Source organism: Crocuta crocuta, unplaced genomic scaffold, assembly GCF_008692635.1.
Source record: "Crocuta crocuta isolate KB4526 unplaced genomic scaffold, BGI_CrCroc_1.0 scaffold799, whole genome shotgun sequence".
NCBI lineage: Eukaryota > Metazoa > Chordata > Mammalia > Carnivora > Hyaenidae > Crocuta > Crocuta crocuta.
In genome coordinates, this window is record NW_027530195.1 from 40,156 (window position 1) to 62,933 (window position 22,778).

At 54.8% G+C, this 22,778-nt stretch overlaps 1 protein-coding gene and 1 long non-coding RNA gene across 5 annotated transcripts; one reads left to right on the forward strand and one right to left on the reverse strand.

The window, feature by feature from the left end:
• Nucleotides 1-8,602: 8,602 nt before the first annotated feature.
• Nucleotides 8,603-18,878, forward strand: LOC144232469 (myeloid zinc finger 1-like). 4 transcript variants are annotated; one of them, XM_077765305.1, is made up of 6 exons: nucleotides 8,603-8,655; nucleotides 9,968-10,404; nucleotides 10,924-11,026; nucleotides 11,737-11,807; nucleotides 11,928-12,048; nucleotides 16,663-18,878. In XM_077765305.1, the coding sequence occupies exons 1-6, from the start codon at nucleotides 8,619-8,621 to the stop codon at nucleotides 18,093-18,095; spliced, it is 2,202 nt and encodes a 733-aa protein (XP_077621431.1). In that variant the 5' UTR covers nucleotides 8,603-8,618; the 3' UTR covers nucleotides 18,096-18,878. The 4 variants fall into 4 exon arrangements, with proteins under 4 accessions (XP_077621431.1, XP_077621428.1, XP_077621429.1 ...); XM_077765302.1 differs by having other exon boundaries at nucleotides 10,843-11,026; nucleotides 16,663-18,877; XM_077765303.1 differs by having other exon boundaries at nucleotides 8,607-8,655; nucleotides 9,868-10,404; nucleotides 10,843-11,026; nucleotides 16,663-18,876.
• LOC144232479 (uncharacterized) lies at nucleotides 12,935-22,772 on the reverse strand. Its single transcript, XR_013335401.1, has 2 exons — nucleotides 22,369-22,772; nucleotides 12,935-13,539 (listed from the first exon to the last, which is right to left on the reverse strand). It is a non-coding gene; the product is annotated as an uncharacterized LOC144232479 (long non-coding RNA).
• Nucleotides 22,773-22,778: the final 6 nt, after the last annotated feature.

Below are 22,778 nucleotides of genomic sequence, written 5' to 3' on the forward strand. Positions count from 1 at the left end.
CAACCACCAGGTGCCCAGAGGTGATGGCTAAAGAACATTTTGGCCACCAGGATCAGCACAGGCAAGAGCCATGTGGCCAGGGCGATACTGCAGAGTGTTTGGCAGCATAAAGGTCTGGATTTTAATCGCCACGTGCAGGGAGAGCCCTTACCCATCACTCCCACTTTATGCATGAACACACTGAGTAGTGGGAACAAAGAAAGAACTCAGGTCTGGACTGAGGAAATCCAGAGACTCCCCAGAGGAAGCAAGAAATTTTGAGGGTGGAGGTCAGGGGTGCATCTAAAAGGGAAGCACCAGAGGGCAGCCCAAGAAATTGGGCAGTGGAGGGTAACAGAGCCCACCGGCTGATGGAACCCAGAAAGATGGAGAGAGCCTGACCTCGGCCGGAACCACTTCCGGGTCAGGACCCTCTCACACAAGACTCCAGGGCCGAGGGGCCCCTGAGTTGCCTCCCCCCGAGGACTAGCTGTGCTCCCAAGGAAACAGGTGGTGCTTCTCTGCACTACCTCCCCTACCGCCTTCCGGCAGTTGCACACCCTACCCCAGGCCTTTCCAACACTCCCAGCCACATTGCGCTGGGATTCATCGCCCCCAAAGAACCATACGGACCAGCCCCATTGCGCTTGAACATGACGAACCACCCTGGGTACAAGAACAGAGCTTCTGGCGCCTTGTTTCCCCCTGCCCCCCAACTCTACTACCGGACAACTCATGCAAGCACAAGAGGTGAGGGACACAGGTGTTGGCTGCTCCTGCATCTCTATGGCAACAGCCCGCTGCCAGAGTTAAAAGGCTTAGGAGAACGTGTCTGTTGGCTAGGCTCTCTAGGAAACATGGTCCCCAACCCATCAGAGATCCAACCTGTAGACTTGCAGACAATGCATTTCCCAGGAGACACAGGGCTTCCCTGTCGCACCACCTGGGCCACCCGGAAATGTTCAAGGACCTGCTAAAGGTTGCTGGCTGGAGAATCCAGGGCTCTCCGTGAGTTTGTTGAGGGCCAGGCGCTGTCCCCGGCTCTGAACAAATGAGCCCTGAAGCCAGACGGGCCCAGGTGTGCCTAGTCTCTGCTATGCAATGCCTGCAAGACCGCCAGCGGATGCAGTGACTGTGGATGCAGTCCACGTGACTACTCTTTCCACCCACTGGGACCTGGCCTCAACGACTCCAACCTGGTCACCTGCTTCCTTCAGCTGCTGCACCGTACTCAGCCTCCATCGAGGATACTCCTTCCGCCTGGTCCTTAGGCCCTTACAAACCACCCCACCATACTGGGCTGCATCTGTCAAGCCCTTCTGTAATGTGTGGCATTTTGAAATGACAAGCTTCCTGATTGTCAGGAAGGTTCCTGAAGATGAAGTCTGAGACACCATTTCCCTAGAAAGCCTACCCTATTATGTTCTGCCCTCTGTCCCCAGCTTGGTGGGGGTCCATCCTGAGTCATCTGTCATAGCCTTGTCACATAGAATGTAACAACCTCTAGACTGGAAGCTCCTGAAGTTGGTCTCACTCACTCACCCTGGAATCCACACCTAGCACATTACAAGTGCTCATAAACTGTGCAATCAACCCAGTCTGTCACTAGAATCCTAAGAAAAACTTCCCTTCTCCTCATCCCTCTTACCACTCTCCCCAGAAAAGCAAGCAAGGGGCCTCATCTGACCTTTCTCCCAGTAAGGCTGGCCCTGCAAGCTACTGGCCCCCGCCCATGTGATGTGTTGACAACAAGCCCATCAAAGCAATGTTAGCTGGGACAGAGACAGCAGGAATCCTTTCTCCCATCTTTATTTCTCAGCACGCGCACCCATGTGCAGACATATGCAGGCACCTGTGTTGAAAGGAGTCCAGAAGCCCAGACATCCCTGTCCCACCACCTGTGGCTCATCCAGCTAGAGCACAAAAACACCTTCGATTGCTGACTGTCTGTGGTTTGGTGGCCTAAGTGGTGTTTCGGCAGTCAGGTGGACACCCCATGATGCCTGCTGTTACAGTTTGGGGGACAGGAAAACAAACCGGAATACGGGGCGATAACACAGTCAGGAGGTGTTCATCAGAATTAGAGCTTTGGGTCTAACCTCCGAGGCTGGGCTATAACCAATGCACTGGGAGCTAACTCTGAGGTGAACAATGAGCTCTTAGGAGTGGATGGTATTTTCCAAAGAGCACCAGAACCGGGAGACTATCAGAATCACAAAAAGCTCAGCCTCGGAGGTTGGAGGGAAACCAAGACACCATGCCACAGACATTCAGGGAAGAAAACATTTCCAGACCAAGGAAGTGATTCCTGGTATCAAAAGTCACAGTGAACCAAAGTGCTCTGCCACTGAGACAACTGATGCCATGGAAGCCAGAAGAGGTGAGGATGGCATGAAAAGTGAGAAAGTACATTCCCCGAGCAGGAAACCCTCATCTAAGTTGGCTAGGAAGGGTAACAATGGTGCAGGGAGTGAGAGGTCAGGTTTGGAAAATGGGGGAGGCTAGTCTCACTTCTGGCCCCTCACCATAAGGAAAGCCACCCTGGAAGGCTATGCAGGGCAACTACCATACTACAGGGTGTATCTCTGTCATGTGTAGGGCACTTCTGGATCCTGCATCTCATCTGCTAATCATAAAACACCACCCTTCTGTTCCCCAAGCCTGGAGTTCTGGGTCACCATACAAAGACCACAGAGCATGAGATACGAGAACCATGGGGGAGAAGTAGCAGTATCTGAACTCCAGAAACAAAACATCATTAGATAGAACTCATGTGAGGTCAAGCTCAAGCCCTAAATCATACAGGACCGCCAGAGGTCTGACCTTCAGGACCTGTGCCCTTAGCCACTTGCCCACCCTCTGTGGGCCCCACTTGGAGCAATGGCAGGCTTCCTGCCAACTCCCTTGCTGCCAGCACTGCAGGGCCTTCTGAGGATGCAGCTGCCCGAGCCTGTCGCCTCCTTTCCCGGTGCAGCTCCCGGAGGCAGGCAAGAGCACAGTGGACACCCCGGGAGACCCGAAGGCTGCGCTCCCGGTTTGGATCATTCTCTACGAGGACCCGTAAACCAGCAGCAAAGTGAGACAGGGCCTGGGCGAGATGCTCAGGGCTCAGAGCACCCACACCGGCTTCCTCAGTCCCTGGACCCAGCACGGCCTCTGTGAAATTTGGCTCTTGTTTTCTAGAGACCGGGCCACTCCCTGCCTCCCAGGACAGCCCAGAACCACTCATGTTCCCATCCTTTGCATCCTGCAGGGTGCTGTGGGGTGGGGGCTCCCCGTGGGCCTGCAGCAGGCTGGCGACATCAGCCTCAGCTGCATCTCCAAGGCCCACATGCCTGGCTAGTGCCACAATGCTGCGGCGGAGCTGAGGCACAGTGTCAGGCTCGGGAGTGCCAGCAGGGACACACTCAGGCCAGAGCTTCCGCCAGGCACTGTTCATGGTGGCAGGCTGCAGCTCTGCCCAGGCTTCGGCTATGTTGTCCACGGCGGTTACGACAGTATAGCTGCGCCAGAACTCCCGCACAGAGGGCCGGTCTTCACCAGTCGTCTCCTGGACCAGCTGGCTGAGCGTGCGGCGCAGATAATAGGCCTTGAATGTGGCAATGACACCCTGGTTCATGGGCTGGATCAGGGCCGATGTGTTCTTGGGCAGGAACTCAACTCTCACGTGGGCTGAGAGGCCACCCAGGTGAGCGGGGTGGCAGGGTGCGCCATCCAGGAGCAACAGGGCGCGGTGTGGGAGGCCATGGCTGGCACAGTAGCTCTCCACGGCGGGACAGAAGCAGCCAGTAAACCACTCCTGGAAGATGCTGGGTGTCAGCCAGTCATTGCGGTTGGAGCGCCAGACTACAGGGAGGCTGGCCTTGGAGCAGCCTTTGAGGGCACGTGGATTCTCCGAGGGGTACACTAGCAGAGGCTTCAGTTTGAAGTCACCAGCTGCGTTGCCACCAAGCAGCAGGGTCAGGTGGTCCTTAGAGGCCTTGAAGCCAGGCCCAGCTGCCCCCTCCAGTGCCAGCAACATGCGCTCTGGCAGCCGCTTCCAGAATAGGCCTGTCTCATCCACGTTGAAAACCTGGCGTGGGGAGTAACAGCCCTCCTCCAGAATGGTGCGCAGCATTGGGGGATAGTGGGCAGCAGCCTGGGTGTCAGCCACGGCTGGCTCGTCTGTCAAAAGCACATTGTTGCGAGCCTTGAACCGGGCGAACCAGCCGTTACTGGCCCCAAAGGTCTCAGCCTGAGTGCCACTGCCCTGCTCATGCTGCAGCTGCACAAAGAGCCGCCGTGCCTTGTCCTGGATGAGCAGTGTGCTGATGGGCAGGTTCTGCTGCCTTTGCTCCTCAATCCATAGACTCAGTAAGCGTTCCATATGGCCCATCACCACACCCCGGCAGCGGGTCAGCTGCGTGGCACTGACAGGTGTAGCTGCCTGAGAATTGGCCCGGATCTTGTCCTTGTTGACACGGATTGAGGCAACGGTAGAGGTGGCTAGCCCCAGGGCCCGGGCAATCTGCGTCAGCTTCTCGCCTTCCTCAAACCTGCGAAGCACCTCTAACTTCATATGCAGGGTGATGGACTTTCGGTCCCGCTTCGCACTGTGGCGGAGGCCAATCCCACCAAGGGGTGCCTTCCCCGACACCTGCAGCCGGGAAGTTGTCTTCATTCCGCCTCCCTGAGCCACGCACCTTGATGAAGTCTCTCCACAGCAGCTACCAGTGTGCCCACGAGGGCAGCCTCCTGGCCTCTCCTGCCACACGTGCTTCTGCCTGTAGGACAGGGACACATGGACATTAATGTGTGCACATATGGAAGTCCCAACCATCAGTTCGCCTTTCCACGCTCTGACACAGAGCACCCAGCTCTGCTGACCACTGCCTCAGAAGTGTGCCCAGTCCCTTCTTTCCCTACTGCTAAAAACACTGCACACTCACTTCCAAGTATCCTTTGCATCTAGAGGAGCACGTCACTTAGTTTTAGCTTATGAGATCAAGAGAAATCTGCGAGGAGACTGCTCTCTTCCCCTAGCAAACCTCTTGCAACCACAAGACAGTCTGGAAACCTTGGCCCACCTCCCAGACACTGAGGAGCAAATGAGCTACCCATTTCCATGCTTCTCATCCTTTTCATGCTTCAGACATCAGTGTGGGTTGCTGAATAATGGCTACGAAGGACATCCACATCCTAATCCCTATGAATAAATTACCTTACCTCGCAAAAGTGACATTGTGGGTGTGATTAAGTGAATAATCTTGAGATGCGAAGATTACCCTGGGTTATCCAAATGGGGCCTAAATGTAGTCAGAGGAGGCAAAAGATTTCACTCAGAAGGCAATGTGATCACTGAAACCTAGAGGCTACAGAAGGAACCAGCCCTGCTCATACCTTGCTTTCAGCCCACTGAGACACATTTCAGACTTCTGACCTCCAAGACTCTAAGATAATACATTTGTGTTCTTTTAAACCACTCATGTTTTTAGTAATATGTTACAGCAGTCCCAGAAAACTAACACAGAAGGGAACCAACCTAATTTGTGCCACAAACTATGGAGCACCTGGGAAGAAGAGGATGGCGGTTCTCCACACAGCAGCCACAGAGATCCAGTAAGAACTAAGATCCATCTCCCCTCTGCTCAGAGCCCTCCCAGCTCTGAGGAAGAGTCACAATCGTCACCAAATCCTTCATTGCCTTAAAGCCCCTTCTTTTACTTTGCTCCCTCCTGTCCACATCCTTGGGGCAAACTAAGGGTGCTCCTGACTCAGGGGCTTGCTCCTGTTTCCTTCAGCCCATGCAGGGCCTCGGCACCTCCGATATCTGCATGGCTTGTTCCCTGTCCTACAGATCTCTGCTCAACTGTAACCTGATCAAAAAGGCCCTCCCCCCTACATTTTATTATGTATCTGTCACACGCTGCTTGAAGGCAGGAGCTGAGTCGGCTGAAGTGAATCCAGTGGCCGCTAGCTGATGAAACTATTAAATGCAGTACAGCGGTGGGAGGCAGACTTTTCACCTTGTCCCGTTTGCATTTTGAGCCATGTGAAATTAGCACCTGATCAAACAGTTTAAAAAAAAAAAAAAAAAAAAAAGAGTGCGTGTGAAAACATGGGACAAATGACTGACAGGTGTGTTTCTGCAGTGGCTATGGTATTGTTACCTTCAGGGATCCACGGGCTACACATGCCTTAAAACAAGGTAGCACATGCCACAGGACCCCCAAGCCTGGGAGGCAGGGAAAGGTAGGTGGACATGAGAAAGGCTCCTCTTGCTTATCTGAACCTGTCACGCACCCCGCCATCCATGCCTTCCTCTGCTCACCCACAGTTTTAAATTAATTCACTCACATACTCATTCATTCATTCATTCCTTCCCTCCCTCCCACCCACTAAAGCCTCCAAACCCGCCCCCTGTGGAGGCTCGCTGTCCAATGTCTGGGTGGAAGACAGGGCTCGTCCCTTTAAGACTACATTTCCCAGAAAGCCGCGGGACGCTGCAATCTTCGATTGGCCCATTCGCGCTCGTCCCGGGCTGCGCGCGCAGCGGCCTCTCCATTCCTTCTCGCCGTTTGGGATTGAGAGAAAGTGCGCGCCAGACCCCAGCACGGGAGCCCGGGCCCCCGCGCGGCCAACTGCCCTCACCTCCGGACCGCGAGGCGGGCCGGCTGCTTCAGCTGGGCGGGTGGGGCTGTGGTTCTTCCCCATCTTCCGCCTTTACAGCGCCTCTTTCCGGAGGCTGCCGAGCTCAGCCTCCATGTTGCCGGCGGAGGCGGAAGATTGCCGGCGACTGCCGAGACTGGGTTAGTTAGTCCGCGCGCGGCCAGTCCTCGACAGCGCTCTGGGCCTTGCGCGCTGCGCTCGCGGCCGGCCGGGAAATGTAGTTCGACGTCGAGGATGCTACGCGCAGAGTCCAGGCGGGGGCGCCGTTGACCGTCTCTGCCCAAAACTGGCTTTCTGTTTACTTTCTCTCGAATTTTTCCCGCCGCCTGCTTTCTGTCTTTCCATTATCCTCCCTACCTCCTTCCATTCCAATCTTTGTCTCTTTCCTCTTTCTCCCAGTTTGTGCCTCATCCTGGAGAATTAATTCCGCTCAGACTGCCAAATAATTTTTTTAAACTCAAGGAGTACCTAGCAAACAGTTATTTGGCTCATAGAGCGAACTACCAGGATGACATAGGTGGTTCCGGCAAGATGAGAAATGACAGAAAGGGTAAAAGAAATAAGGAACACTGAAATTAAAGCTCAAAGTCGAATTAGTGCCCTACATGGGAAGCAGGCCTGGGCGTCTGAGTGTCTGTCCTAAGGTTGATACAACTCTTAATGCCAAGCATTTGCAACCTGGCCTCTGATCTAAAGAGAGAAAGAGTTACTTCTTTTAGAGAGGCAGATGAGCTGAAGGGGTCTTGGAAGACAATTAGGAAACGCAGAGAGGGTCCCCAGCCATCCTTTTTTGCCCTATTGGCAATTTTGGGATAAGTATTCCTAACAGGTCTCCCTCCAACTGTCTCTTCTTGCCATCTGTCACCCTTCTCTAGGTCTTGGAAAACTCTTAGTCCATCTTACTGTATCTCTAAGTTCTGTCCCTTTCCCTCCTCTTGCCTCTGCATGTCTGTATTCCTTATCTGTCTCTTTAATCTCGATATCTGCACCTCTTTGTGAATCTATTCTCCCTGTCCCACTTTGTCTCTCCTTTCATATCCATCCCTTCCTGATCTCCTTCCCTCTTGCTAACTTTTCTGACACTCCTGTCTACCCGGCCCTGAGTCTGATTCTCTGGCTTCTTACCACATTCTCTAGGTCTCTGAAAGGAGAAATCCCTCCCCGTTGACTTTCTTTCCTACCGGTGTCTCGATCTCTGTATCTGTTCAATTACTCTCACTGTCTCTCCTCGAATCTCTCTCTGTCCCCGAGGGGGCCTTCATAGGCTCTGGGTCTCTCTCTGCCCAACAGTCTTCGCGTCTGTCTTTCCTCACGGTCTCGCTCCGCTTCTCTGCTCGGGTCCCCTCCCCAAGCCCTTACCCCACCTCCCCCTTCGCCTCTCGAACGGCCACCGGGTCCCCGGGGTTGCGCTGGAGACCTACTGGTCAGCCCAACCGGATACTATGGAGACGCCCCGGCCCGCCCACCGCTCATGAACACAAAGGAATATCGTCGCGCTGCGCGAACGCGCACCGAGGTCTCAGCCTACTACGCTTCCCAGAAAGCCCGGGGCCAAGTCTCTCCCGAACCTGCCGTCCCGGTGGGCGATGGAGGACGTGCCTCTTTTTGTGCAGAACGTTGCCTTGGAGACGTGGGTTGACTGCGCCCTAGCGAGGGCGATGATTGGTGCGGAACCCTGCTAATCCCAGGAACACCCGTAAAGAATCGAGGACAACGTGGTTGCGGGCATGCGCAGTTGGGAAGGCGGTGCTGGTGTCCGATGCCCCCCGAGAACCCTGCGCACGTCGACGGCTCACGGACGCCTGGATCTGAGCGCGGGAGAGGCACCCGGGCGTGTGATCTGATCGTTGCGAACGCTACCCCGGGGAGCAGGGGAGGAGGGTGGAAAAGGAGGCGAGGGTGGGGGGAGGGCTAGGTGGCACTCGGGCTGAATGCGTGGAGCATTCTGGGAGACATAGTCCGTCCGGGGAGGGGGAAGTCGGCGATTGCGCATGCTTAGGAGCGCGGAGCGGCCCGCTGAGTGTGGAGGTGAGGGCGGGGACCTCTCAAAGAGGAAGGCTTGGGCGGGGACCGGGGCGGCGACCGCGGACTCTCGGATTCTGGCTACCCAGCGGGAGTGCGGTGCAGGGACCGAAGCAGTCCCTCTCGGCGAGCCCGGTGCTGTCGCGCGACGCGTGTCTAGTCACCGCAGTGCCACAGCGGCAAGCTCTCGGAGACCCGCCCCCGCCTGGTTACCCTGGCGGCAGTAGACCTGCCCTGGGAGTGGGGAGAAGGCGCTCTCCAAAGTGCGAGTTGACCTCCAAGATTTCTGGTAAATGTAGTACAGAAACCTTCGCAGAGGCTGGCCGCCTTAAAAATGATCCAGCCTTCTCCCAGAGTTTCGGGTTGACCCGGAACCTTGAAAGGAATTTGACTCACGGGATCAGGCGACCCTGGAAATGGATTCTACTCATGTAATAAAGTCAGATTTCTTCACAAACCCCGCACATTAACACCAGCTGCAAAAGGAGCAGCAGTGGCGGGGGAGTGGGGGGTGGGGTGTATGGCGTCCCCACTTACGGGGGACGATAAGGATGGGGAAACTGAGGTTCAGAGAAACTAACCTAGGTTATGTAGCAAATAGGCAAGCTATCCGCCCTTGCTTGCAGGCCCTCGGTCCAGTTGTCTTGGGGCCTTTGTGGGCCCCCTGGAAGCTCCCCCATCAACTCCCAACCCTGCCTAAATCAGGAAGCTGAAGAGACGATGGGGCATTGCGTGGTGTGATAATATCAGCTAGCTCAGAATGGAGCTGAATGGGGGTGTGGGGGAATGCTCCCTGGAGGCTTGGCCACACAGCTGACTTTGCCCGTGCTGGGGAGGAGAGGTGGAGGGAGGCTGCTCTGTAGAACCAAGTTGAGAAGGGACTGAGAGACTAGATGGGAGAGTGGGTGTGCAGTGATGGACTGGTGTTCGGAGTGGCGTGGGGAGGAGGGTAGTGGTGCATATTTGCGCCCAGGCAGTGGATGTTGTAAATGTTATTTACCTGACAGAGGGAGAGCCACGGGGCAAAGATGACGTGGTGCATGTAGAAGGACAAGAGTTAGAGGAGAGGGAGTACCTTCTATTCCTAAGAAGCACCTTGTGTTTGGAGCAGGAGGATACCAGAGACTAGGTCCCAGCGAGAGACCAGAGACTCGGGTGCCTGGCTTGTGACCATCTCTCTGTGCCCCAGTTTTCTTATCTGCCTTCCATTCGGTGCAGGTCTGAAGACGGAACACGACAGCATACAGTAGGTGCTTAGCAGGCATCTGCTGCCACTGTTTGTCTTCCTTGCAGCAGCCGCCTCCTGTTCCTCCCCCAGGGCAAGACACTGTCCTCGGAGCCCCCAGCGCAGTCTTTCCAATGAGGCCTGCAGCACTAGGCTCCCCAGGTCACACATCCTTGGAAGATGAGCAGCCTGTCATGGTGAAGCTGGAGGACTCAGAGGAGGAGGGCGACGCTGCCCTGTGGGATCCCGGCCCAGAGACTGCACGCCAGCGTTTTCGACACTTCCACTATGAGGAGGCAGTGGGTCCCCAAGAGGCCCTGGCCCAGCTCCGGGAGCTGTGCCGCCAGTGGCTACAGCCAGAGGTGCACTCCAAAGAGCAGATGCTGGAGCTCCTGGTCCTGGAGCAGTTCCTGGGTGCCCTGCCGCCTGAGATCCAGGCCTGCGTGGAGGGACAGCGGCCAGGCAGCCCTGAAGAAGCAGCTGCCCTGGTCGAGGGGCTTCGCCGGGAGCCAGGAGGGCCCCGGAGATGGGTGAGTCAGTGGCCCTGAGCCAGTGTCCCGGCTGGAACGGTATCCAGCTCTGTCCCCCCTTGGGGAGTACTGAGCTCGGCCAGACACCTGTTCCTTGTAGTTTGGAAGAGGTCACCTGCAGTAGACCTTGCATGAGCATAGACAGGTTTCCCGGGTCAGCCTTGTTCGTCCATCCCTACATCTCCTGGAGTCATGGACATGGGAAGGGATCCACAGTGGGGAGAGAGGGGGACCACTGGGCATTCGTGGATGCCCACAGCAGGAGAGTAACTCCAGGTGGCCCTTTCACTCCTGGCTCAGTCCTGGAAGGAAGTGGGTACTTGGATAACGGAGTAGGTCAGGACCTCTTGGGGTCCTGTGATGGGGTGGGTGCCCATGAGTCCCCTGCTTGTGCAAAGCCCAACTCTCTTGGGCTCGATGTTCGGGGCACCTCCCCAGGTCACAGTCCAAGTACAGGGTCAGGAGATGCTATCAGAGAAGATGGAACCCTCCAACTTCCAGCCCCTCCTTCAAACCAAGCCACAGACTCCAGAACGCGGACCTGGGACACCATTTGAAGCCACACAAGAGTCACCACTCGGCCTTCAGGTGAAAGAGGAGCCCATGGTTACAGAGGACCCAGGTGAGGGCAGGCAAGGTATGCATGGCCCAAGGCCTGATTGGGTGGACCAGAAGGGCCTGGCCCAACAGCCTAAAGGTCCCCTGCTGGATGGAACTGTTCATTTGCCCTGGTGGCCCCCACGTCCTGCCTAGCCAGTGGCCATCACTACTCCTTACATGCCAAGTCTGACTGTCACAACTGTGTTTTTCTGCTCTCCCTTGGCATGGAGGAGTAGGCTCTTGGGATTTCTGTGTGTGTGAGGCATGTGAGGTTCACTCCCCAGGGGGATCCATTAGAAGACGATAGCAATTCTCTGGAGAGCAGGCAGCAGGCTTGAATGTGGGTTGGTGTGACTAAGGAAGGACCCCAGGGTGTTGGGAGGCATGCCCCTCCCGATTTTACTCCTTCCAGGCGGATGCCAAAGTTGGCCTCCCACACCGTCCATCATTCCTCTGTGGACCCTAATACCATCCTCCTCTCCATCCTCACTGGCCATCCTACTTAGGATTCGTGCAAGAGTACAGGGCACAGCCCTGAGCTTGTCTCGTCTTGCTGCAGCTTCTCCGATGGCCTTCCAGGGGGCTTTGCTTTACTCCACCCCCAAGCTGAGCCCTTAGAGATGCCCAGCCATGCCCAGCCCCAAGCTTGGATTCCAGTGTCTGGCATACCACTGAGGAGGGCAGTGGGGTGGGGACACTCTTGAGCCACCTGACCCCAACCTTCCTCTACAGAGCTTCTGGATTCTGGGCCTCTAGCCAATCCCCAGGAAGCCACTTCCACTCTCCTGCCTAAAGAGGCCCAGGTGAGCCCCATACAGACCGTGCCCACCTCCCTGTCTGGGGAACCTCAGTGGATGGGGGTCAGATAGGTCCCTCCCTGGGCCTAGCTGGGCACAGATGAACAATGACCACTGTGGTTTCAGGGTTGTGAGATAGTGCTGGACCAGGCCTCTGCCCACAACGAGACTGGGCTTGAGGGGCCTTCGTGGAGGGAGCATCCTGGGGCCCTGTGGCAGGAGGAAGCTGGGGGCATCTTCCCTCCAGGTGAGTGAGATGGGGCGTGGCGGGACTAGGCCCTCTGCACGGCAGCAGCACATCCACTCACCCCACTCCTGGTCCTGCTCAGGTGGCTCTCTCATTCCAGCGTCTCCCAGCTCCTCCATTCTGTGGACCATCCCCTGCAGCATAGAACTTTCAGCATCTCCTGCCCTCATAAGTCAAGCCCTCAGCCAACTTCATGTGCCCTCCGGCTGCTGCGCCCCGCCATAGTAAAACCTCCCTAGAGCGGGGCTTGTATTCCCCACCCCCCCCACCCTCTCCCAGCCCTCACATCCTGGATGGATTCTGGGTGTGCGTCCCACTGGCTGGATAGTGGCGGAGGGAGGGTCTGGATCTGGCAAGGACAGGTTAGTAGACAGCGGGCAGGAAGGACCTTGACACTGGCTGAGGATCAGGCAGGACGGGAGGCTAGAGGCCTTCTGCGGTCCACCTCAGCTACACCACTCTTGGTCTGCCATCATCCGGTCTCCCTGCCTCTTCTTTCTCGTTTCCTGGACCCCTTCTTTTTCTTGGTTTACTCCCTTGTTTTGGGGGAACTTCCTGCAAATTGGGCATGGGAGATACCATGCTACACTGCTAAAGTACACTTATCTAACACTCTATATTAGGCTAGTTAGGCTGCTTGAAGAATTCTTTTTATTCAGTTTCAAAGCTTCGTCGTCATCATCATTGGTGAGTCCTTTCAACCTGAAATCCGTATCTCTCAATTTTGGGAAACTGCCTTGAATGGTTTCTCTTTTTCTTTCCCTCCATTGTTTTGTTTCCTCGTTTCTGGTATGCCTACTACCTGGTTCTTGGTNCTGGTATGGGAGATACCATGCTACACTGCTAAAGTACACTTGTCTAACACTCTATATTAGGCTAGTTAGGCTGCTTGAAGAATTCTTTTTATTCAGTTTCAAAGCTTCGTCGTCATCATCATTGGTGAGTCCTTTCAACCTGAAATCCGTATCTCTCAATTTTGGGAAACTGCCTTGAATGGTTTCTCTTTTTCTTTCCCTCCATTGTTTTGTTTCCTCGTTTCTGGTATGCCTACTACCTGGTTCTTGGTTATATTGCTTCCTCAGTATGGTCTCCTGCCCTCAACCCAGCCTTTTGCCAGGATGGGAGAAGAGATCCAGGGATCAGAGCTACAGCAGTGCCCACTATTTGCTCAGAATTCCGTGAAGACACCCCGGGTCCGTTCCGTTCAGCAGCCCAACCCAGCTGCTTCTGAACAGCCTCCCCATCCTGCTTAGTGCCCCTGCCGCTTCACCTCCATGGCCAGAGCTCCCTGCTACCTCCAGCTCTTGAACTTCTCAAGTCTTCTTTGGGGTCAGTCAGGGTTTGGGTGTTTTTGTTTTTTCCATTTTCCTTAATACTGGCTTAGTGTGCACCTTCTCCAGTCAGCTACACAGTTATTTGTCCCTTGGCTTTCCTGAATAGAAAATGTTAGCGGTTTGTTTCCTCTTCTCTTCACCTTTGTGGATTTTATGCCTTAAAAAACAAAAAAAAACTTTGTTGCGGTTTCTACTGTTATTTCAGGAGAACAAAGTTAAATAGCTACCTTTATTACCTCTAAGTCTCCATTTGCTATGTTTTTTGTCAGTAAGGATCCTTTCATTCTTTTTTTCATAATGTCCTTGTTTCATGGATGCTGATTTGGGATTTGGACATACTTCAGTGTCCTTCCCAGACTGTGTAGCAGCGTTTGGGATGCTGATTTTGAGGATTTGGACATACTTTAGTGTCCTTTCCAGACTGTGTAGCTAGTTTAGTTTCTTCAAGTGTGAATTCTCCAGCTGGTTGCACTGTTGACAGTATGCCCTTCATAGCTGTAGGAGCTTCTCGTTTGTCCCTGCCCTAAGCATCATGCTAGGTAAGAAGATCCATCATAACCTTGAAGTGGAAGTATCATCTGGGCCCAGGATATTCAGTGAAGATACTTCTGGAGCCCAGCCAAAACCAAGCATCTTATTCCTGGTCAGGTCTATGGGCGGAGTGAGCTAACTCAGCTCGTGTCCTCAACCCTCAGCTTCTTGACAGAGCCTGGCTTTGGACCTAGGCACTAAAGCCACAAGGGCTTTAGAGCTCACTATGTGGCTCTGGATTCCTGAGCTTCAGCAACTGTCCTTTCTTCCTTTGGAGCTGTCCAAAAATATTTTTAAATATTTTCTCAGATTCTGTTGTCATTTCTGCATGTTGGAGCTGAGAGAGTAGGATCTGGCACAACCCTAATCTGCTGTTTTAGTCTTAAAGTGGCTGGCCAGGCTGGGCCTTGTGCTTTGTGGCTGACCACTGCCTCTAACTTGGACCTGCTTCTCTCTCAGTTCACAGCCCCACAGTCTTTCAGCTTTCTCCATCCACACTGGCAGCACTACCTCAGACACTTTCTCGGGTTCCTTCTCTGTATCCATAATCTCTCTGTAGACAACCACAGTTCTCGTCTTCAAATACTGATTCCCTTCAGCTACCTTGGTCTCCATTCAGGACTCCTGGCTGCTCCTCCTTGCCCCTCAAATGAACATCTGGGCAGCCAGTGTTTTCATCATAATATTTTAAATTTTTTTTTAATGTTTTATTTATTTCTAGGCGAGAGAGAGAGACAGCATGAGCAGGGAAGGGTCAGAGAGAGAGGGAGTGACAGACTCTGAAACAGGCTCCAGGCCCTGAGCTGGCAGTCAGCACAGAGCCCGAGGCGGGGCTCGAACCCACGAACCATGAGATCATGACCTAAGCGAAAGTCGGACGCTTAACCGACTAAGCCACCCAGGCGCCCCTCATCATAATATTTTAAATAGCCAATATATTCACATGTTAGAAAATTCATTAAAATTTTTTTTTAAATGTCATATTTATTTCTGAGAGAAAGAGACAGCGTAAGCAGGAAGGTGTCAGAGAGAGGGGGAGATACAGAGTCTGAAGCAGGTTCCAGGCTCTGAGCTAGCCGTCAGCACAGAGCCCGACACGGGGCTCGAAACCACAAGCCATGAGCCAAAGTCAGACGCTTAACCAACTGAGCCACCCACGTGCCCCTCATGTGTTAGAAAATTCAAAAGGCACAAGGGAGTGTACACTGGAGTGCCCCTCCCCTGCCTGTGTTACACAGTCTTGTTCCTCAGCAGCCATCATTACCATCTTTTTGTTTCTTCTTCCAAAAAGATTCTGTGCATAAAAGAGCAAACACAAATTCAGGTACATACTTGTTTCTCTTTAAAACACATCTGAATGCCTAATCACCATGTTTCACACCTGACATTTCTTTGTGCATATTCCCACTTCCAACACACAGCAGCAAGTGCCCTCGTCTATGGACAGCTGCATAGAGCCCCACTGTGGCTCAATCTGAACACACTTGTATATCCATCCTGGCTCCTACTTACATTCCTTTGGGTGGACTTCCAGTGATGAACTGAAAAATCTCACATATAGATCATTTTGAACAGTGGGAAACACAACTACTGAAGTGCATAAAAGTGAAATTGCTGATCAGAGTGTGAGAAATTTGCCATTTTAAGTTTTGCCACACTGCCTTCCCATTTTGCTTATCAGCAAGGCATGCAAACATTTGGGTACCTCCAGGGAGGGTGTGGAAATGGTAGATGACTACAATGCTAATATTCAGTTTTCTTATTAGGAGTGAATTGAGCATATTTTATGGGATTTTCCTTTACTGTTCACCTCCTTTGCCTGTGTGTCAGGTCAGTGGTCTTGTTGATTAATTGGAGCTCTTAGAAGCTTAATTAGCCCTTTGCTTCTGGAGAATCTCATTCATTTTTTGGCTCTAAGGTTGTCATTGCTGTGCACAAATGATTTCCTTCGATGCAGTATAATTTATGACTTTGACAACTTAATGGATTTTCTGTCACCCACTGAAGCCCTTGCTATTCTCTTAGTCTACTTGCAGCCTTCCTCTTTCTCTAGTCCCTGCGTCTCAGTTGTACTTGCTCACACCTCCTTCCTCACACAGCATCTAATGCTTGAGTGCTCACAGCGTGGCTAAGACCGGCTACTTCTTTCCATAGACACCCACTCTTATTGATCACACACAGGGCCAGGGCTCTGTGTGCCATGTATATGCCACAGCTCCCATGTTCATATTTACCTGCAAACTGAGCCCCAGCTCCTGAGCCCCACAGCCTGCATTGTAGCCTTTGCCCCTCAGATACCCTATGCACATCTCACGCAAGGCACATCAGACCAGTCATGCGGCCTGACCCACTCCCATCCCATCCCTGCTACCTTCCTGTTGGCTCCACTTCCGGCCTCCCTCTGACCCACCCATTTCTGTGTACTTGTGGAAACCATCATCACCTAATGCAAGGGCCACCTGGCCCAGTTTTGCCCTGCCGCCCTTCCAGATAGGTGATTTTTGCAAGCTTAAGCCAGGCTTAAAAGCTTGCCCCCAACTTCTGAATCTTCTTCCTCATGCAAGGTTCTGTCCCACTGTCACCTCCTTAGGAAAGCACAGATAGAATCCTTGCCCCTGCCCTTGTGACCTCTGTCTGCCTCACTGGCTAGTTTCAGGTCCCTCTAGTTCACACTCTTTCCCACGGGCTGGAGTGGGTCGGGAGCACAGTTCTCTTGGCATGCATGAGTGGATCCCCTTGTGCAATGCAGGGTTTACACTCCAGATGGAAAGCGTCTCTGCTGGCCCTGGCACTGTGAGCCCCCACCTCCGTATCCCCTGGGACCTGCGCATGGTTGGCCTCACGGACCAACTCCGGTCACCCTCCCATGAAAGTGGCTTCTCACATGCACTCCTGCTCCCCAGTGGCCCAGGAGGTGAGCAGAACCCCACAAATGAGGGTTCCCGCCAGCTTGTGAGCCCTTTGTTAGCCACAGCCCGCTGGCGTGCCCCCAGGGGCCGGGGCCGGGGCCGCCCCAGCACAAGCCCCGGGGCGGGGCGAGGTGGCCATTGTGACGTGTGCGGGAAGGTGTTCAGCCAACGCAGTAACCTACTGAGGCACCAGAAAATACACACAGGAGAGCGGCCGTTCGTGTGCAGCGAGTGCGGCCGGAGCTTCAGCCGAAGCTCGCACCTTCTGCGCCATCAACTCACACACACTGAGGAGCGGCCGTTTGTGTGCAGCGACTGCGGCCAGGGCTTCGTGCGCAGCACGCGCCTGGAGGAGCACCGGCGTGTGCACACAGGCGAGCAGCCCTTTCGCTGTGCCGAGTGCGGCCAGAGCTTCCGGCAGCGCTCCAACCTGTTGCAGCACCAGCGCATCCACGGCGACCCCCCGGGCCCCGGCGCGGCGCCCCCTGCACCTCCCGGCGCGCCCGAGCCCCCAGGCCCTTTCCCCTGCAGCGAGTGCCGCGAGAGCTTCGCGCGGCGCGCGGTGCTACTAGAACACCAGGCAGTGCACACGGGTGACAAATCCTTTGGCTGCGTGGAGTGTGGCGAGCGCTTCGGTCGCCGCTCCGTGCTGCTCCAGCACCGGCGAGTACACAGTGGCGAGCGGCCCTTCGCCTGCGCGGAGTGCGGCCAGAGCTTCAGACAGCGCTCCAACCTCACGCAGCACCGGCGCATCCACACCGGCGAGCGGCCCTTCGCTTGCGCCGAGTGCGGCAAGGCGTTCCGCCAGCGGCCCACGCTCACGCAGCACCTGCGCGTGCACACAGGCGAGAAACCCTTTGCCTGCCCCGAGTGTGGCCAACGCTTCAGCCAGCGCCTGAAGCTCACGCGCCACCAGCGGACGCACACCGGGGAGAAACCCTACCGCTGTAGTGAGTGCGGCCTGGGCTTCACGCAGGTCTCTCGGCTCACCGAGCACCAGCGCATCCACACGGGCGAGCGGCCCTTCGCATGCCCTGACTGCGGCCAAAGCTTCCGGCAGCACGCCAATCTCACACAACACCGGCGCATCCACACAGGCGAGCGGCCCTACGTGTGCCCGGAGTGCGGCAAGGCGTTCCGCCAGCGGCCCACGCTCACACAGCACCTGCGTATCCACCGGCGTGAGAAGCCCTTTGCCTGCCAGGACTGTGGCCGCCGCTTCCACCAGAGCACCAAGCTCATCCAGCACCAGCGCATCCACAGTGCCGAGTAATCGGCGCTCACGGTCCCCCTTCTGTGCATCCTCCTCTTTTGGCCTTTTGTTGGGGGGAGGAGAGTGTGAGTGTGTGTGTGTGTGTGTGCGCGCGCGCGCGCGCGCGCACGCATAACACTTACCTCACAGGGTTGTTGTGAGGGTTGTGAACAAGCTTAGGTATAAGTGGGCCCCCCCAGGACCTGGCCCCCCCAGTAGGTGTTCAATAAACAACAGACAGAACCTGGCTCTGGGTATCCACCCACTCAGTGCCACCCCACCTGGATGGCTCCCTCTATCCCCCCCACCCATCCACTCCTTCAACAACCACACAGTCTCTGTGAGAGCCATGGCCCCCTGCAGAGGTGATGCGTAACAGCACCTCGTGGGTGCCACTTTGTACCATGCCTACTGTACATGCCTACTGATGCCTTCAGCCTGTACAACCGTGGGCCAAGTCAACTACCAGGTGAGGACTGGCCCAGTTATCCCCCATCCAGCCAAGATCATCAGATGCAACATAAGTTGCAAACTGGTGTCCAGCAGGCCAGAGCTAGGGGTATGTTTGTAAAACTCTAAACCTAGTAAGTCATTTCTTAGGCATTAAAGCTGGAAGGTTTTATCTAGAAATCTAGGTTTTTCATGTATGTTAACTACCATCAGGTGGTCAGGTTAGGTTCCCTTTAGGATAGGACCCCAGCCAATCTGGAAATTGAAGTCCACTGGCCCCAGGCCAGTTCCCTAGCCCTCTAATAACCATTCACATTCCATGGGCCACAGTAGCCACCAACCCTGGCCAGATGCACAACCCCCAAGGGCTCCCCCACACTGGATGGTCTCTATGAGGAACGTGTTCAGTGGCAAGTCACAGGGAACACAGCCAGCAGCAGCTGACATGAAAATACAGATGCTGCCAGCACGGGTTCAATGTCCTACAGATTGTGGGCTGACATCTCTGGAACCCTCAACTTTTCCTCTTGCCCTATTTATCTTCCCCCTCCATCCGATTGTCCAGGCCCTTGACCTAGCACCCCTGCCCCCTAAATGGTAGGCACACTGGGTGCCAAAGAAAGCATATTCATGCATCAGGATTTGGCTTGGGACTTAAACCCCACTCTGGGGAGGTGTCACCTTGTTGCTCTCTGCCTGAGGGTTTCCAGGAACAACCTTCCCCCCTCCCTTCAATGTTTATTTTAAGAGAGAGAGAGAGAGAACAGGGGAGGGACAGAGAGAGAAGGAGACAGAATCCCAAGCAGGCTCCACATTCAGCATGGAGCCTGACATGGGGCTCAAACTCATGAACCATGAGATGACCTCAGCTGAAATCAAGAGTCAGACGCTTAACTGAATGAGCCACATAGGCAACCCCAGGAACAACCTCTTGAGGCTCACGTCCAAACTTCTTCCAGAAATACACCTGGACTTTTCTCTGCTGCTTCAAGACTGGGGTCCTGAAATCAGGGAGAGAAGACAAGCCGCCTGTGCCAGAGGCTTCCAATAGCCATCCCAGATAAGGTGTGTTTCCTGTACCCTTCCCTCTCATACTCTGCCCCTCTCCCCACTTTCCCCCTGGCCTAGCGCCAACCAAGACAAGGGCCACTCTGGAATCTACCACATCTGGCAGAGTCAACAGGTCCCCATGTAGGGACACTCCCATGTAACACAATTGGCGGGGGGGGGGGGGAGGAGTCCCCTGGACCCTAGGCCAACACTCATTGTCCTCTCCAACTATAAAGGGAACTCTGAGGACTCTCATCTGGGATATTTGAATCAGAGGGGAGGAAGGCAGTCACTGGCTCCCTAGGCAGAGGCTGGGAGTCAGATTAAGGAAAGCACACAAACACTGATACAGCTAGTACTCTGAGGGTAAAGGAGTACTGCCACAACTTCATAAATCCTGTGACATGGATTTTTTTCAAAGCCTGTGTTAATTTTACAATCAGAGAACAAGAAAGCTTGCTCTCATGTTTTGATCGTCTTGGTTTAAGAAGAACATGATGAGAAATCTGCACACAGGACTATTAATAGCTTGAAATTCCACACAAGAAAAATTACAACACGCGTGAAAGGCATGGAGACATCAGGTCAAGGCCTCATGCCCAAAGTCATGAGAAGTCCATGGACCCAACCTGCTGAACCAGTCCTCTTAAGAAACAAACATGTGGGGCACCTGGGTGGCTTAGTCGGTTAAGCGTCCGACTTTCGCNGGCCATTTCTGCAGTTGGGACACCTCTACAAGCCAGGCTGGGGGTTGTGAACCCAAGGGCTACCATACTATCAGCAGGGCTGAGGGCTTAGACAGCATGACCACTTGGCCTCACTCAGCCAGAGCCACAGGAGGAAGCCAGGAGAGGAACCCCTAAGGCACTGGTCATCTGGGGAAGCTACAACAGTGCCCAACCAGCTTATTCCCCGATCATATGTACCTGAGCCTATACTGTTTACTCCTAAGCACAGTCTCCTTATGCCACATGCATCCATTTATTCTTATTCCCAACCCCAGACCTGAGCCTATCCAATTCTCTCCATTGGAAAGAACTACTCATCCGAGTTCTCCAGCCTGGAGGCCCACAACACTCAGCCTCTCTTCCTTGGCCCCTCCTGTGCTTCCTTTCCAAAATCAACCCTATCTTCCCAGTTACAGCTCCCAGAAGCTATGCTAATACCCCAAATGCACTTCCACTCTCACTCTTCACCTGTCACATGCTGCCCAATCCCTCCAGGTGCAAGCCCCAGCTTCCCTCAGGGCGTTTGCATATGCTGAGCCCTAGGCTTTGTCCCAAGAGGCTGCAGGCCCAGGGGATACAGGCACGTTCACCACCCAAACCACCTGTGCCCCTCTGCCGCTGTGTGGCCATGAGTGTAAAAAGGGAAACACAGCTGCATCATTTCCAACCCAGCCCCCCACCTCAACGCAGCCATCCCTTCCTTCTTGGTCCAGATCTCATGGCCAACTTTACCCAGCATTTTGTTTCATGGTTAAGTCTTCCCCACTGGAGACTGAGGAAGCCATAATGTCACAGACCACATGAGTCTAGCTTTGGCTAGTGCAGCACCACCTCTCCAGGGAACCAATACTCCACCCTCAGATGGGCCTTCAGCTGATGGGCCTCAGAAACTGGCCTGAGAACGGACACATGGTTTAGGATGACCAATAGGAAACACCCCTGAGACTGGCTGCAAACAGAATGGTCATCAATGTCATCAATCTTCAGCTGGAGATGGCCTGTACGACAACAAATAGGGAGACCAGAATGGCTAAGAAGTCAGAGAGGAAGAAGATTGAGTCTAGAGGGGCCATGTGAGTCCTGAGACCGGCCATGTCTGAAGCCTGAGAACACTGGGATGGTTACAATGTCGCCCCAAACTTGAGCTCTTTGATGCTTCTGAGTCCCCTTCCTCACCCTGGCACTTCACCAGCACTCAGCGTACAAAGGAGTTAACAAAGGATGCTGGGACTGTGAGGCTGCGATAACGGCACAACCAGAGGAATGAAAGGGGTGTCTGGGATGGTGGCATTGAGAATGGAAGGGCCTAAAGAAAATGGGAGTTGCAGAGACACGCCTGGGATCAGTCCATGGAGCCCGAGGACGTTAATGGTACCAGAGAACCTACAGAGCAGGGCCTCTAAGGAGGCTGAGGCCAGAATGGACGACAGCCCAAGATCCGAAGAGGTGGCGACGACTCCCTGACGTGAGGACGGGGGCGGCAATAGACGCCAGGTCGGGTCTGAGGAGGCGCTGGGGATGAGAGGGCGTCAGGGCGACTCCACTGAGATGAGGACTACGGGCCTGGCCCGGGGTCGACGGCTGAGAGGAGCCCATGAGCACCCCTGTCCAACACCAGCGCCGGCCTAACTGGACTGCCAACGCTTCTTGAACACTGCCCCCGGCGATGACGGCAGGTCGTCTCAGAGACGCAAGGGGACGTACAGCGGAGCTGCACTCGGTCGCAAAAGGACCAAGCTGCAGAGCTCCAGACGCACCCATCTTGCCCTGCCCCAAGCCGGAGCCAGCCCTCGCCGCGCAGCTCATTCGCCGGACGGTTTCCGTGGAAACAGCCGGAAGTCTCCAAACCGCCCTGCGCCGCTTCCTCCCGCCCTCTGAGACACGCTGAGCTGTGATTGGAGTGGAGGCTGACCACACGGACAGCGGAAGACAGCAAAGCGTCTCCACTGGAACTCGGGACACGTTCTGAGAACACCCCCACCCCACATTCCCACCTGTGTCCACCTATGTAAACTCCCAAAGTGCTTACCACTCTAGCGCAATACACGTTTTATTTGCTGGTTTACCTCAGCCAGGATCTCCGCGAGCGGGTTACGTTTGCGGTGTGACACCGAGGGTACTCGACCCCGCACTCCTTGGGCAACGCCTATGGCTTCGCCCGGGCTCTGGCCCGCCCTGGTCACCCTTCTTCTGTGACCTCCAGGGGGAAGGACCTCGTGTGTCCCACCCGTTCCGCGGTCTGCACGGTGGACTACGAGCGAAGTGACCTGCATCTGCCCCACTTAAAGATGGTGGCGGCACCGCCCATGCCTGGACCCACGAGCGTCCCCGGAAATGACCGAGTTTAGCCGATAGAGTCCGAATACCAAGACCTATCGCGGAGCAACGCGGGGCGGTGGCGGCTGCGCAGGCGCACAGCACAGGCCCAGCGAGAAAAGCCGAAGTCGGCAAGCGGCGGAAATATCCGAAGCGGTGG

Excerpts from the sequence above, each read along its gene's own strand:
- LOC144232469 (XM_077765302.1), top strand. The coding sequence starts at position 8,619 with ATGCTTAGGAGCGCGGAGCGGCCCGCTGAGTGTGGAG. Across the intron at positions 8,656-9,967 it reads GCGGCCCGCTGAGTGTGGAG|GGCAAGACACTGTCCTCGGA; the intron begins GTGAGGGCGGGG and ends TTCCTCCCCCAG. Across the intron at positions 11,027-11,736 it reads CATGGTTACAGAGGACCCAG|AGCTTCTGGATTCTGGGCCT; the intron begins GTGAGGGCAGGC and ends CTTCCTCTACAG.